Consider the following 17297-nt stretch of genomic DNA (forward strand, 5'->3'; position numbering starts at 1 on the left):
TATCTGATATGAGTATTGCTACTCCAGCTTTCTTTTTTTTTCTTTTTTTTTTTTTTTTTTTGCGGTACGCGTTTATTTTTGGCTGAGTTGGGTCTTCGTTGCTGCACGCGGGCTCTCTCTAGTGGCGGCGAGCTGGGGCTACTCTGTTGCGTGTGCGCGGGCTTCTCATTGCGGTGGCTTCTCTTGTTGCGGAGCACGGGCTCTAGGTGCGCGGGCTTCAGTAGTTGTGGCACGCGGGCTCAGTAGTTGTGGCTCGCGGTCTCAGTAGTTGTGGCTCGCGGGTCTAGAGCGCAGGCTCAGTAGTTGTGGCGCACGGACTTAGTTGCTTTGCGGCATGTGGAATCTTCCTGGACCAGGGCTCGAGCCCGTGTTCCCTGAACTGGCAGGCGGATTCTCAACCACTGCGTCACCAGGGAAGCCCCCTGTAGCTCTTTTATTAAGAGTTTTTAACTTTCCCTATTCTCTGTGAAACTGAACGTATATGTAGCTCACGCTTGTAAAGGAAATTGTAGAAGTCTCTCATGATTTGGGGAGGTGGGTGGGGGTGAGCATCTCTATAGTTCTGAAGCCTGAGTTTAGGGGTTTAAGGTAGGCATAATGCCTTTGTGCTTGGCTGAAGCATGAGGTAGGTATTCCCTGAGAAGCCTGGATGAAGAAGTACATCCTGTGTGAAATGACAGGATCCCTTACAGTTCTGTATTTCTGGGAGCCTGTGAAAAGATAGGCAAAGATTTGGGAAAGGTTGGGATTAGAAGTGCAAGAGTCAGAGGTTTGGCTTTAGGAGTCAAATAGACCAGGATTCCAATCTACTACCTCTGTGACCTTGGGAAGTTTCAAGTACTTCTCTGTGCCCAATTTCTAGATCTCCAGGGGATATGGTGATGGTTAAATGAGAGCAGATCACATGTCCCTAGCAGAGTATCTGGCCTCAAGTACTGACCTATGAATTTTGAATAGGAATTTGAGATAGAGGGATGGTGTGAACTTATAGAATAATTTATAAGAAATTGTTTTTAACCCAGAAATTTAGAGATTATGAGGAAGAGAAAGCGTTCTAGTTTTAGTAGGAGTATTAGGAAACAGGGGTTTTTTTCTTAGGCAACTCTCTAGGCTACAGTTTCCTCATTTGTAAATTGAGTGGTCTGGACAAGGACCAATGTGTTTCACATTTTACTGAGGAAAATTAAGGGCTTTTTATAGAGCTGTCTCAAAGGGATGGGGAAGGCCCAAGTGGAATCCAAGTTAGGGTACCCCAGAACCCCCTCTCTCCCTGACCTCTTTCAGCCTGAACTTTATGTTTTTATGTTTTATGTACTGGGATATTGCAGAGTTCCATAACTAAAGTTACATTGAAGGGGAACTATTGGAATGAAGATCTCTACAATCCTTTTAGGAATGATGAGAGAGAACCATCAGCAGAAAAGGGGGGTAGGGAATGAAAGGGTAGAAAGAGACTGAATTTTTTCTGGAAGGTTGCCTATCTCCACTTCATTTAGTTGTTTTTCTGGGGTTTTATCTTGTTCCTTCATCTGGTACATAGCCCTCTGCCTTTTCATCTTGTCTGTCTTTCTGTGAATGTGGTTTTTGTTCCACAGGCTGCAGGATTGTAGTTCTTCTTGCTTCTGCTGTCTGCCCTCTAGTGGATGAGGCTATCTAAGAGGCTTGTGCAAGTTTCCTGATGGGAGGGAGTGGTGGTGGGTAGAGCTGCCTGTTGCTTTGATGGGCAGAGCTCAGTAAACTTTAATCCATTTGTTTGCTGATGGGTTGGGCTGGGTTCCCTCCTTGTTGGTTGTTTGGCCTGAGGCGACCCAACACTGGAGTATAATCGGGCACGTTGGTGGGGCTAATGGCAGACTCTGGGAGGGCTCATGCCAAGAAGTACTTCCCAGAACTTCTACTGCCAGTGTCCTTGTCCTCACAGTGACACACAGCCACCCCCTGCCTCTGCAGGAGACCCTCCATCACTAGCAGGTAGGTCTGGTTCAGTCTCCTATGGGGTCTCTGCTCCTTCCCCTGGGTCCTGATGAGGACACTACTTTGTGTGTGCCCTCCAGGAGTGAAGTCTCTGTTTCTCCCAGTCGTGTTGAAGTCCTGCAGTCAAATCCCTCTAGCCTTCAGAGTCTGATTCTCTAGGAATTCCTCCTCCCGTTGCCAGACCCCCAGATTGGGAAGCCTGACGTGGGGGTCAGAACCTTCACTCCAGTGGGTGGACTTCTGTATAAGTGTTCTCCGGTTTGTGAGTCACCCACCCAGCAGTTATGGTATTTGATTTTATTGTGATTTTGCCCCTCCTACCATCTCATTGTGGCTTCTCCTTTGTCTTTGGATGTGGGGTATCTTTTTTGGTGAGTTCCAGTGTCTTCCTGTTGATGATTGTTCAGCAGTTACTTGTGATTCTGGTGTTCTTGTAAGAGGGAGTGAGAGCACGTCCTTCTACTCCGCCATCTGAACCAATCTCTATGTATTTTCTTTGGAATGCCTATTATAATGAAGTGGAAACACTTTCGTAAATATTATTTTGTCATCTTTTCCCTTCTATATTTGGAGATTTTAAACCTTAATTATTACTTTTTTTTTTTTAATTTTTTGGCTGTGCTGTGCGACATGTGGGATCTTAGTTCCCTTGACCAGGGATCGAACCCGTGTCCCCTGCAATGGAAGCACGGTTTCTCAACCACTGGACCACCAGGGAAGTCCCCTAAACCTTAGTTTTTATAGAGAAAGTAAAAATCAACCTAAGTTCATGATTCTGAGATCTTCTTGAGTAGTTAATTCCTAGTTGTGATTCTTGATACCAAGAAACACAGGGGTTTATAATGTTAAAACTTTTTCATTTATCTAATGAAAATAATGTATTTTTCTTTATTAGAAATTCATTGAATTTGAAGACTCTCAAGAACAGGAAAAAAAGGATTTACAGACCAGAGTGGAATCTTTAGAATCTCAAACAAGACAACTTGAACTCAAGGCCAAAAACTATGCTGACCAGAGTAAGTAAACTATGTTAAAGAGTGGAATGACTCATCCTGACATTTGACTACGGTTCCAGATATATCCTTGGGATTGTCACCCCACACTCAAGAGTGAGACCTGGGAGCCTGGTTTATTCTTTTTTGTTCACATTTTCATGTGGTACCCATGTCTGCAGAAATGACTAAGTCAGACACCTATAGGACTCTCTTCTTCAATTTAGCTCTCAGCTTTTGTTTGTAGCTTACATTGTATAGTAGTTAACATTATGCTGTATCCATTGTGCACGGTTCTGGGGTGTGTACATGTGAATCATTTCTTCAAATTTTGACCAGTTACACAAAGTTCCATTGGTTTCTGTGTTGCTTTGAAATTTTAAAATGTAAGAGAAACTTTAGCTTTGAAGTATGTATAAAAAAATTACTGAATTCTTTTTCATTCCTTTCTTATGGAAAACCGAGGACACTTAGGGGAATAGAATGACGTTTTTCAGAATCATTTCATTTTTAATATAATTTCATATATTCTTGATTCAAAAATAGTTATTGTTTCAAATTCCAAGGACTTCTTCCCCTTTTTGTCTAATGAAAGTAGACCTAATTAAGTCAAAATTCAAAAAAAAAACTTTATGGCATATTTTCATGTTTGATTCAGGCAGATCACTCTCCAGTTTTCCCTCCCAGGATTGTAAGCTTCTAGATGGCTCGCAGTTACTCTTCCCACACCACCCATGAAGGTTACATAGTGAAACCTGCTGTAAAAGGACTGGCATTCATGAAGGATAACCTTTACTACCAGGCTTAGAGTGTGTATGATAACTGGCTGCTCCCTTTATGACTCTGGAAGAGTCCAATAGAGCTAAACCTAGAATCACTGGGAATCTGGAGTTTAGGCATTCTAGAATTCAAGGAGAACTCAAATGGCTGTTAAGCAGATGTCATAGAAGGGAGCCAATGGATATTTGGTAATGGAAGGCCACCAGAGTGAGACAAAATGAGCCATGTGTCATGTCTTTGTTCTTTTAGGCTTGTAGATACCTAGAGTGCTGTACCCTTCCTTTGTTAACAGTGAATCCTAACTTGATTGCATTTTCATATCAGGGACTATAGTATTTTAGAACAAAACACTAAAGGTGCAGTTGTGACAGAACCAACCTCATTCTTGTACCAAGTACATTTACCTCTTGACTTCTGAGGAGTATCAAGTTTTAGATAAGGAAATTTTCTTTTGACTTAGAAAGGAACTCCTTTTCTAGAATCTTTTGATGTACTAAATAATCTGCTTCTATGATAAGAAAATATTAAAGGAAGAATTACCTTGTACTTGATATAGTAGCTTTTTAAATTAAGATCGTTATCCAGTCCAGTGAGTCATACCTACCTTTCTTGGAATTGTCATGTTCTTTGGTGTCCATTCTCTCATTTCTCTTTCAGAAGTACTGATTACCATGTTTCCTATTTTAATTCAAAATAATTTCTTAAAAATAAGGTGTCATTTAAAAATAATTGATAATTCTCTATGGAAGTGATGAGTAAATTACTCACCAAGTATTGGATATGGTCTTGAGCTATATTTGATCTGATAACTTTATTTTTGTTATTAATATAATTTTCTTTCAAGAATTTCTCCCCGTGGATGTCTGCTATCCCCTCTTTTCCCCTTGCTATTCCATTTTGAAATAAATCTTGTTGTCTAAGTAACAGTTAAAGAACTTAAAACTGTGGTTCATCAGAATTGACCGTTGAGATGCACAAAGCTGATAATCTCTTGGTCCATGAGCTAAGGCTATAATGAGTCTCCTTTCATTTATGCTTTGGAACTTACTCCCTTCTCCTTTGATACCTTGGAATCTTTTTCTCTTTTCCATCTAGTTGTTTTCCTCGTTCTTCTATTTTTTTCTAAATGAATATAATATGAAATCTAAATATATCTAAAAATTTTCTTCTGAGTCTTTATTTTACCACATTTTAAACATCTGAAAAAAATTGGGGGGGGGGTGGAAATAGTTTGACTTTTTTCATTTTACCGCCTTAGTTTCCCCTTCCCCAGATCTCCAATATGAATCAAAACCCCTTTATTTTTTAAAAAGGTGGTGGTAGGAGGTAATCTTTAAGTATCATCAGTGCCCTATCCTATTGGAAAAACGGGACTGGGAATATGTCTTTTAAAAAGATGAAAACATATTTAAATGGATGTATGTCAGAATATATTAATTCTTTTTTTTGTATAATAGGATACAGAATATCTGGACTTTAATATTGTAATTTTGGTTTTTTAAGCCTGTATAGTGATTTTTATTAGATTTATTGTAACCCAACTTTTTTAACTTTTTAAATGTTTTAAATGTGTTTTTTAGTGTTCTGAACATCTGTATTTAAATAAGCATTTAAGGCCAAAGAAATTACTGATGATGATACCTATAGAGAGGAAGGATGCATGCAGTTTTTTGTGTTTAGTGCTATTTTTTGAGTGCTGTATGATAACAATATCGTCTAATTTCCATGTTTGTTTTTATAAATATGTTAGAGTCTTTAACTTTAAAAGACTGTCAGTTCTGATTGATGTGTTTTAGGTCACATATCCCTTTTAAAAAGTAGCCACAGTGAAAGTCCAAGTTCTGCTTTGGGACTACTTCTTATGTTAAAAGGGGAATTTTGGTTGTAGTTACTTGCTATTTGAGAAGCAAGAAGAAGTCAAAAAATAGGAACTGAATTAAAGAACACACTTGACAGCTTTTAATAGTATGGAATCTATCAGGTTGTTGTGGTATGATTTTTAAATTTTTGATGATATAAAAAATTTGTTATAATTTTATGGTCATGTTTGATTTTGGAGATTTCTGGTTGCTCTCTTCAAAATTTGAACTACATAAGAATTATTTTGGCTTTTCCAACATAAATAAAGCAATTTTTAAAAGGCCACATATTGTTCCTTATCTGGGTATAATAGTAATACTTCTTGGTAGTTAACATCTTGTAAGCCTTAAGGAAGAATCTGAAATATATGTGGAGTGGAATAAGGAAGTTGTGGATTGAGGCCTTTAGTGCTTTTCAGCTATGTAAGGTGTAAGCAATCAACCTGGCCATTCATAGTGTGGCAGCAATGAGTTCTTCATCAGAAAATACTTTTTATATTCATTATTTCTGTTATATACGGATTATTTCTATTCTTGTAAGCCAAATACTATCTTAAGTAAATACAGACATTTTAATATGTTAAAAATAAAAAACTACTACTATCTGCCTAGCATTCAGCCTCTAGGCTTGGTTTTGTCAGAGAAGAATATGATATGGTCATTACAGTAAAAGAAATCATAGTTTTGTGGGGAAAGAGGTTATGTGTATGACCTTCTCGTCTTTTCCATATGTACCATGCTTTTATGTCACTGCAGAGTGTATACATAATTTTGCATCTTTCCTTTAACATTATCATAAGTATTTTCCTTATTGTATAATCTTTTTTTAAAATGTGTCAACACCTATCATCCAGAAGCTATGCCATCTATTAACAATTCTTGTTTTTCCTGAGGAACTGTGCTTTCTCCTTTTCTCTAATGAGAATTATTTAATGGCTACTTTGTTTTTTTTAACTTGGCTACTCAGAAACTCAGAACAAATTTTGAAGTACAACCATAACAACTGGTTTGGGCCTTACTTGGGTGGCATATTTAAATTGTTTTTTTCCTGTTCCACATTTTATACATGTATAGTGAATTGTTAAGATATGTTCTTGTAAACTATCTCAAATCCTTTGTGGAATTAAGGAATGAGTGAATTGGTAAAAATAAATATAGGGGAATTTTTTTAAAAACTCAAACTCAAAAAATTTCTGTTGGTTGGTTGGGCATTTTTTCCAGTGTAGTGAATCATATTACAGTGAATATTTTTTCACACCTGTAGATTGTCCTCTTTTGGTAATTTTCTTAGGATACATTTACAGAAGTAGGGCAAGGAATTTGAACATTGTAGTGGTTCTTGGTATTTAGTAGTGTTTGGTCATTTTTTTTGTTTTTTTGTTTGTTTGTTTGTTTTTTGTTTTTTTGTTTTGTGGTATGGGGGCCTCTCACTGTTGTGGCCTCTCCCGTTGCGGAGCACAGGCTCCGGACGCGCAGGCTCAGCGGCCATGGCTCACGGGCCCAGGCGCTCCGCGGCATGTGGGATCTTCCCGGACTGGGGCACGAACCCGCGTCCCCTACATCGGCAGGCTGACTCTCAACTACCGCGCCACCAGGGAAGCCCTGGTCATTTTTTATATGAACAGAATTGGAGAAGGAAGAATTAGTAGCAAATTCCACATTATTTATCATAACTTATGAATTTGAATCATTATTTACAACATATTAGCACCCAGAGCTGATGTAGAACCATTTATTATTTATTTGATTTTCTCTTGGGAAAATTCTGTTGCTCTCAAGCTACTTGAGTTTATAAGAGATGACCTTTTCCTTGAATTGTGGAGAAGATGGCAAGATTTAGATGGCAGTGATTTTTTTTTTTTTTTTTTTGCGGTACGCGGGCCTCTCATTGTTGTGGGCTCTCCCGTTGCGGAGCACAGGCTCTGGACGCGCAGGCTCAGCGGCCATGGCTCACGGGCCCAGCTGCTCCGCGGCATGTGGGATCTTCCCAGACTGGGGCACGAACCCGTGTCCCCTGCATTGGCAGGCCGACTCTCGACCACTGTGCCACCAGGGAAGCCCTAGATGGCAGTGATTTTAAGCTACTTAAATAATCTCCAAATCTGCTCTTTCTTCCTTTGAATGAAAATCCATTTTTAAAAATTAAATGGGGGCTTCCCTAGTGGCTCAGTGGTTAAGAATCCTCCTGCCAATGCAAGGGACACAGGTTCGAGCCCTGGTCCTGGAAGATGCCACATGCCGTGGAGCAACTAAGTCCGTGTGTCATAAATACTGAGCCTGAGCTCTGGAGCCCACGAGCCACAACTACTGAGACCATGTGCCACAACTACTGAAGCCCACGCTCCTGGAGCCCTTGCTCTGCAGCAAGAGAAGCCACCGCAGTGAGAAGCCTGAGCACCGCAACGAAGGGTAGCCCCCGCTCGCTGCAACTAGAGAAAGCCCGCAAGCAGCAGTGAAGACCCAGCGCAGCCAAATAAATAAATAAATAAGTTAAATGGAAAAATATTTTTGACACCTGAAGACATTTGTGCTAGAGTTTTATACTCTGACTTTTCTATACTTCCCATCTCCCATATAACATTCATTTGCTTTTTAAACTTAGTATAGATTTTAGTCTAATAAAATACCTTCAAGCCTTTACCTTGAAACACATTGTTGGAAGGAAAACTCTCCTTTTTGGTCATAAGAATTAGCACACCATTAGATGGAAAATAATGGGAAAGTAGTATAATCATAAACATGTTTTCAATTTTAAAGGAATAAATGGCTTAAAACATACTTCAGATTTGGGAGTTATTTATAAGCAAGGGCTGTGTTAGTGATGTGATTGATAAATTGAGAATTTTCACAACACAGAAGAAAAATAATCTTTTTCAGTTAACAGGTATAGCTTCACACCAAAGTTAATAGTTGAGAGGGACTAAATATTTTCTGTCACTATTTTTAAAGTTATTTAAAAAAATACCTTCAGGCCAATAAAAAGCTTTATTAGCTCCTTTACTGTACTTTGCAATTGGCAAAGAATGTTAATACTCAGAATTTCCATAATACTGTAATAGATTACTTCTTTCATTTAAATTTTATCTTGTCAAGAGGCACTCCCTTTCTACATTATTTTTAGAATAATGAAAGTAGACAACTGATTATTTATATTTTTGTTGAAAGCATATTTATTAAGGCAGCTTTAGGAGATTCAAATTTATATCTCCTTATTTTAAAAAGATACAAAAATAAAATTTGTTATATAGAAAGTTAGTTTTTTAGTTCATTTAACTTGAATCTAATATCTTTGCGATATTAAAAATATCTGTATATTTAATAAACTTTATGTAAGGATTTTTTAAAAAAAATTTATTTATGTTTTTTTGGCTGCGTTGCGTCTTTGTTGCTGCGTGCAGGCTTTCTCTAGTTGCTGCGAGCGGGGGCTATTCTTCCTTGCAGTGTGCGGGCTTCTCATTGCGGTGGCTTCTTTTGTTGCGGAGCACAGGCTCTAGGCACGTGAGCTTCAGTAGTTGTGGCACGTGGGCTCAGTAGTTGTGGCTCATGGGCTCTAGAGCACAGGCTCAGTAGTTGTGGCGCAGGGCTTTGTTGCTCCGCGCCATGTGGGATCTTCCTGGACAGGGCTCGAACCCGTGTCCCCTGCATTGGCAGGCAGATTCTTAACCACTGTGCCACCAGGGAAGCCCAAGGATTTTTTTTTAAAGAGCTTGTGTATGAGAGGGAAAGCAGATAATTGGGCACAAGATAACTTATGCAAACACTAACATTTTATTACTTCTGCTTCATTAGGTAATATCTATGTGGTCTTCAGACCTGTTTTATGTTTTATTATCTGTATTTGGACTGTTCATTTCTGAAGTCTACTGTTGTTTACTGAGAAACTTAAGGTTGTAGTTCATAATTAATATCTAGAACTAAAGGTTTCATGGAAAATTAATTTTATGAGTAAGAGTTAAAGGATTGATGGTGATTTAGCTTAGAGAACAGAATAAACATGAGTGATTTGGTTATTCTTCAAACATAAAGGAATGAGTAAGGAAGATACCAAGTTGTTTTTTTGTAAATTTGGAAGATTAAATCAGAGAAAATGAATTTGTTGTTTTTGGTTGATTATGAGGAAGTATTTTTTGACCATGAAGGTGATACATAGGAATATGTGCTGAGGGAAAGCATGGACTCTCCCTACATAGACTTTAGGTGGCATGTAATATCTGTCTGAAAAATCTTTTTAAGTTCAGGGACATGGTGAAGGACTTAGTTGGCAGAGCAGAGGTTTTTATTGCAGTTTTGATGTGGTTGTGCCTGTGATTTATTTGCTCTTAAGTGAGCACTTGATTCTTGCTTACCTGTTGAGATGTTTGGTGCTAAATTGTTTAAGGAAAGCTTCTGAAAGACCAATGTCAATCTTCTGAGGCCAAGTAACAGTTGGATTATCTGCCTTCCTCGATTAGTAAGAACTGATGATTCCTTTTGAGAAGGCAAATAACGAGTTGGATATGGCATTCTAGAAGGTCTGTTTCTCTTTCTTCCCCCCATAGGCCTATCAGCAGTCTGATGGGGCAGAAGACAACAGAGATGGAAGGTGTTCCAAACTTGGCAAAGGCCATCAATCTAAGGAGGTAAGCTCTGATTTTGAGCAGGTAGAGCAGGTGGCTCTTCCTGCCTTAATCATATCCTCTTGCTCTTTGGAAAGATGAATGGAAAGAAAGAGCATTTAAAATGAGGCTGAAGTATCTTCATTAGCTATTATAAGGGGGACATTTTGAATTAGTCTTTTGACTCTTTTATCTTTCCCCCTACCCACTTATTGTTTTCAATGCCTTGATTTGTTTGATTTTTTTTTTCTCCCTAGAATAATAGCAGCTTAAAAAAATTGGCAGATTATCTGTTGTTTGGGGATAGGAAGGATGAGCAGAATCTTGTTTATTTCAAGTTAATCTCAGGTTGTAGCTAGTTTGAGTAAAATCATATGATTTGAGGATTTTTCCTGATATCATTTTGAGGTTTGGGTTCACATGGGAACTATTAAACAAGAAACGATCTTTTCTTGTTTAAACATTTCAGATACAATACAACAGTATAGGTATAGGTTAACTTTATGATACTTGAGGTTTTGGGGGATGTCTAACATCTTTGCCCTGGTGGGCCTTTCTTTCCCAACTTTCCCTTCCCTTCTACTTCTCTTTTCTTTTCCCCTTACTGATTACTGGGTGGCATTCAGGACTTTGAAGATAAGGCTCTTCCCAGCATTTAAAGGTACTTTTCAGTTAAACACTATACCATCTCATGTGACTTAGGCCTTCAGAAAACTTGAGTCCATTGACTGTGTTGTTGTACTGATGTAAGTATTTTAAGGAAAGCGTGAGAGGTTCTGAATTTGTTTTATATGATCTTGGTGCTTAACCTCATATACCTAAAAATATAATACTAATATTCAGAATCACAGCACAGATAAAGAAAACATGAAATGTGGGAAGTCATAGATAGTTTCTGTCAAGATACTTGCTGGAGATGTTAGGTTGGAGAAAATAATGGCCAAAACAACATTCAGAAAATCATCCAGAATAACAAAGATATAAACTATTCTTAAGCACCACAAAGCGACACGCCTTTGATAATTTAGAATGCCTTTTAAAAGGTTTTTAATGTGTGTTTACAAGCTAATGTATGAGTTAAGGTAACTAGTTGCTGTAGCCAACAAGCTGCAAAAGACGTATATGATGATTCAGATGTTATGTTATTTCTTGTTCATGTGAAACTTCTTTCTTTCTTTCTTTCTTTATATTGATTGATTGGCTGCACTGCGTGGCTTGCAGGATCTTACTTCCCAAACCAGGGATTGAACCCAGGCCACAACACTGAAAGTGCTGAGTCCTAACCACTGGACTGCCAGGGAATTCCCTCCCTATGTGAAATTTAAATTGGATGTTTCTGATACATGGGTGGCTCGTTTGGAGACACAGGCCTTTTCCAACTTTGCTCCAAGTTTGTCATACCTACATTGAGTTGGAGGAAGGGGAAAGAGAATGGAGGATTGTGCGTGGAAGGTTTTTATTGGGCCAGGCCTAGGAGTAGCACACATAGCTTTCACTTGTACTTCATTGGCTATATAACTCAGTTAGAAGCTCACTTACAGAGGCTGGGATATGTAGTCTAGCTATGTGTCCCAAGAAAAAGAGAAACTGCTTTGGTTAGTATCGGCTAGTCTTTGCCTTAGCCTAACAGCCTTAGTAGATGGTACATGATTTTGCTCAAGTATTGAGGCAAGGGAGGGAATGTAACTAAAGCTTAGCAACCATGTGCCGATTCTTTCTACTGTGAATAACCTGAGGAAGAGAAGGTGAGGAAACTTTAATGAAAATATAGCATTTATGATTTGTACTCTCATCTGATTTTTTAATAACTTCAAGGTTACTCTGGTTTAATTTTTATTATCGCTTTAAAACTCTTCACTGAATATTCATTCATTTATTCAACAAACATTTACTAAGTGTTGAGATTTTCTTTTTTGTTCCCTTAACTTCCTGACTTTTACTTTAAAAAAATAGGTTACTGTTAAATTGAGATGCAATTTTCTGATGCTTATGTTAAGGAATAGACTTTGAATGACATTTCCTGCCCCTTTAAAAAAAATGTAATTTCCATACCATAAAATCCACCATTTTATAGTATACAATTCAATGGTTTTTAGTATATTCATAAAGTTGTACAACCATCATCCCTATCAAATTCTAGGACACCATCATTCCAAAAAGAAACACCATACCTGTTAGCACTCATGGTTCCTGGCTTTCCCTCAGCCCTTAGTACCCACTAATCTGCTTTCTGTCTCTATGGATTTGCCTATTCTGGAATTTCATATGAATGAAATCATATAATATATGGTCTTTTGTGACTGGCTTCTTTCACTTAGCATAAGGTTCATCTACGTTGTAGCGTGTATCGTTACTTAATTCCTTTTTAAGGCTGAATAATATTCCATTATATGGATATATATTACATTTTATGGCCACCCTCGACCCCTTTAATTGCCTGTTTATCCTGCTGGTCTCAGAACTAGAATCAACCAAAACTCTTCCTTGGCTGTCTGAAAGCCTACCTAGTTTTGTAGAGTTGAATACAGTGAACATCCACTTTGGGAAGATATCCCTTGGGTTTCTCATTGGCATCCTGATTTGTCTAGTTACTAGTTCATAAGTAGAACTAGTAGAAGTAGATAACTTAATATTTGAACTATCTTTGAATCATATTCTTTTGAATATGGTTGTCTACTTGTTAACTGGTAATATATTAGTGGTCTTGTTTTGATTTGTATAATACATCTGGGTGTAACTATACAAAAGAAAAAACCTACTTAATTTTTTTGTGTGTGTGTGTGTGTGTCTGCGTTGGGTCTTCGTTGCTGCACACAGGCTTTCTCTAGTTGCAGTGAGTGGGGGCTACTCTTTGTTGCGGTGCACGGGCTTCTCATTGCGGTGGTTTCTCTTGTTGCAGAGCATGGGCTCTAGGCACACGGGCTTCAGTAGTTGCAGCACGTGGGCTCAGTAGTTGCGGCACATGGGCTCTAGGGTGTGCGGGCTTCAGTAGTTGTGGCGTGCAGGCTCAGTAGTTGTGGCTCGTGGGCTCTAGAGTGCAGGCTTAGTAGTTGTGGTGCACTGGCTTAGTTGCTCCGTGACATGTGAGATCTTCCCAGACCAGGGATCGAACCCGTGTCCCCTGCATTGGCAGGTAGATTCTTAACTACTCCGCCACCAGGGAAGTCCCAAAACCTATTTAATTTTAATGGGATAGAGAAATAAATTATTTTAGGGCCTCAAGTAAGTAGACTAAGTAGTTGTACTCGAGTGAAGAGGAAGATGGAAGTATATAATACTTATGCTAGAGAAGCTTATTACCATTTCATTAATTTTGAAGCATAATTGACTTAAAATATATTAGTTTCAGGTGTGTGGCATAATGATTTGATATTTTTATGTATCACAAAATGATCACCACTCTAAGTTGTTACCGTCTGTCACCGTACAAACTTATTAAAATTTTACTGACTGAGTTCTCTTTGTTATAATTACATTCCCATGACTTATTTATTTTTTAACTGGAAGTTTGTACCTCTTAATCCCCTTCACTTATTTCACTCCTCCGCTACCACCCTTCCCTCTGGCAAGCAGTAGTTTGTTCTCTGTATCTATGAGTCTATTTCTGTTTGGTTATATTTCTTTTGTTTTTTAGATCCTACATATAAGTGAGATCATACGATACTTGTCTTTCTCTGTCTATTTCACTTAGGGTAATATCCTCTTAGGTTCATTCATGTTGTCATAAATGGCAAGATTTCATTCTTTCTATGGCTGAGCAATATTCCACTTCATATATATATATATATATTTATTTATATATATATATGCCACATCTTCTTTATCCATTCATCTGTTGATGGGCACTTAGGTTGCTTCCATATCTTAGCTACTGTAAATAATGCTGCCATGAACATTAGGGTGCATATACTTTTTGGAATTAGTATTTTCATTATCTTGAGATAAATATTTGGAAGTGAATTACTGGATTGTATAGTAGTTCTGGTTTTTATTTTTTGGGGAACCTCCATACTGTTTTCCATAGTGGCTATACCAATTTACATTCCCACCAACAGTATACAAGGGTTCTCTTTTCTCCACATCCTTTCCAACACTTGTTATTTCTTGTCTTTCTGATAATAGTCAATTCTCACAGGTATGAAATGATGTCTCCTTGTGGTTTTGATATGCATTTCCCTGATGATTAGTGATGTTGAGCATCTTTTCATGTGCTTACTGGCCATCAGTATGTCTTCTTTGGAAAAATGTCTGTTCAGGTCTTCTGCTTATTTTTTAATCAGATTGTTTGGTTTTTTGATATTTTTATGTGTTCTTTATATATTTTGGATATTAACCCCTTATCCAACATATCATTTCCAAATATCTTCTTCCATTCAGTAGCTTACCTTTTTGTTTTGTTGATGGTTTCCTCTGCTGTGCAAAAACTTTTTAGTTTGATGTATCCCCACTGTCTATCCATGCTTTTGTTGCCATTGCCTGAGGAGATAGATCAAGAAAAAATTGCTAAGACCAATGTCAAAGAGCATACTGCCTGTGTTTTCTTGTAGGAATTTTACTGTTTCAGGTCTTACATTTAAGTCTTTAATCCATTTTGAATTCATTTTTGTATATGATGTAAGAAAATGGTCCGGTTTCATTCTTTTACATGTAGCTGTCCAGTTTTCCCAGCATCATTTATTGAAGAGACTGTCATTCCCCCATTGTATATTCTTGCCTCCTTTGTCGTAGATTAATTGACCATATAAGTGTTGGTTCATTTCTGGGTTCTCTATTCTGTTCCATTGATATATGTGTTCTTTTTTGTGCCAGTACCATACTGTTTTGATTATTATAGCTTTGTTTTATGGTTTGAAATCAGGGAACATGATACCTTAACTTTGTTCTTCTTTCTCAAGATTACTTTGGCTCTTTGGGATTTTCTTTGGTTCCATACAGATTTTAGGATTATTTGTTCTAGTCTGTGAAAAACACTATGGGTATTTTGATAGGGATTGAATTGAATCTGTAGATTGCTTTGGGTAGTAAGGACATTTTAACAATATTAATTCTTTCAATCCATGAGCACAGTGTATATATTTCCATTTATTTGTGTTGTCTTCACCTTCTTATAGTTTTCAGAGTACAGTTCTTTCACCTTCTTGGTTAAATTTATTCCTAGGTATTTTATTCTTTTTCATGCAATTGTAAATAGGATTGTTTCCTTAATTTCTCTTTCTGATAGTTCATTGTTAGTGTATAGAAATGCAACAAATTTCTGTATGTTAATTTTGTATCATGCAACTTTACTGAATTCACTTATTCTCATAGTTTTTTGGTGTCTTTAGGGTTTTCTATATATAGTATCATGCCATCTGCAAATAGTGACAGTTTTACCTCTTCTTTTCCAGTTTGGATGCCTTTTATTTCTTTTTCTTGTCTGATTGCTGTGGCTAGGACTTCAACTACTATGTTGAATAAAAATGGTGAGAGTGGGGACTTCCCTGGCAGTCCAGTGGTTAAGACTCTGAGCTTCCACTGCAGGGGACATGGGTTTGATCCTGGTCAGGGAATTAGGAATCCCGCATACTGCAAAGCGCAGCCAAAAATAAAAATGGTGAGAGTGCCTATCCTTGTCTTGTTCCTGATCTTAGAGGAAAAGCTTTGGTTTTTCACTGTCGAGTATGATGTTAGCTGTGGGTTTGTCATATGTGGCCATTATTGTGTTGAGGTACATTTCCTCTATATCCACTTTGTTGAGAGTTTTTATCATAAATAGATGTTGAATTTTGTCATACTTTTTTTGCATCTATTGAGATGTGTGATCATGTGTTTTTATTCTTCGTTTTGTTAATGTGGTATATCATATTGATTGATTTGCCTGTATTGAACCATTCTTGTATCCCTGGAAAAAAATCCCACTTGATCATTGTGTATGATTCTTTTATTGTCTTGTTGAATTTGGTTTGCTAATATTTTGTTGACGATTTTTGCATCTATTGTTCATGAGGGATATTGGCCAGTAGTTTTCTTTTTTGGTGTGGTGTCTTTGTCTTGTTTTGGTATCAGAGTAATGCTGGCCTCATAGAATGAGTTTAGAAGCATTCCTTTCTCTTTAATTTTTTGAAGTCCTTTGAGAAGTATAGGTATTAACTCTTTAAATGTTTGGTAAAATTCCCCTGGGAAGCCATCTAGTCGTGGGCTTTTGTTGCGTGGAAGTTTTTTCTTGTTTCTTTATTATTGATTCAGTTTCTTTACTAGTAATCAGTATGTTCAGATTTCCTAGTTCTTTCAGATTTAGTCTTGGAAGATTGTATGTTTCTAGGAATTTATCCATTTCTTAGATAAGTTGTCTAATTTGTTGCTTATAATTGTTTGTAGCAGTCACTTTTGATTCTTTGAATTTATGTGGAATCTGTTGTAACTTCTCTTTCATTTCTGATTGTATTTATTTGGGCCCTCTTTTTTTCTTGATGAGTCTGGCTAAAGGTTTATTAAGTTTGTTTATCTTCTTTTTTCTACTGTTTTTAAGCCTCTGTTTCTTTTATTTCCACTCTTTTTTTTTTTTTTTTTTTTCAGTACGAGGGCCTCTCACTGTTGTGGCCTCTCCCGTTGTGGAGCACAGGCTCCAAACACACAGGCTCAGCAGCCATGGCTCACGGGCCCAGCCGCTCCGCGGCATGTGGGATCTTCCTGGACCGGGGCACGAGCCCATGTCCCCTGCATCGGCAGGTGGACTCTCAACCACTGCGCCACCAGGGAAGCCCCCCCCCCTTTTTTTAACATCTTTATTGGAGTATAATTGCTTTACAATGGTGTGTTAGTTTCTGCTGTATAACAAAGTGAATCAGCTGTACATATCCCCATATCTCCTCACTCTTGCGTCTCCCTCCCACCCTCCTTATCCCACCCCTCTAGGTGGACACAAAGCACCGAACTGACCTCCCTGTGCTATGCGGCTGCTTCCCACTAGCTATCTATTTTACATTTGGTAGTGTATATATGTCCATACCACTCTCTCACTTCGTCCCAGCTTACCCTTCTCCCTCCCCTTATCCTCAGTCCATTCTCTACGTCTGTGTCTTTATTCCTGTCCTGCCCCTAGGTTCTACAGAACCAAT

The 17297-nt window shown here is 38.0% G+C and overlaps 1 protein-coding gene across 6 annotated transcripts in view; it reads left to right on the forward strand.

Moving 5' to 3' along the window:
• Positions 1-17297, forward strand: part of SPAG9 (sperm associated antigen 9) — a 150837-nt gene that overhangs the window by 42774 nt on the left and 90766 nt on the right. For all 6 annotated transcript variants that reach the window (XM_055090290.1, XM_055090291.1, XM_024130386.3 and 3 more), the window contains exon 2: positions 2870-2990. In XM_055090290.1, the coding sequence (XP_054946265.1) occupies positions 2870-2990 (121 nt within the window). The remainder of the gene's footprint in view (positions 1-2869; positions 2991-17297) is intronic.

Source organism: Physeter macrocephalus, chromosome 14 (assembly GCF_002837175.3).
Source record: "Physeter macrocephalus isolate SW-GA chromosome 14, ASM283717v5, whole genome shotgun sequence".
In the NCBI taxonomy this organism is placed as follows: domain Eukaryota; kingdom Metazoa; phylum Chordata; class Mammalia; order Artiodactyla; family Physeteridae; genus Physeter; species Physeter macrocephalus.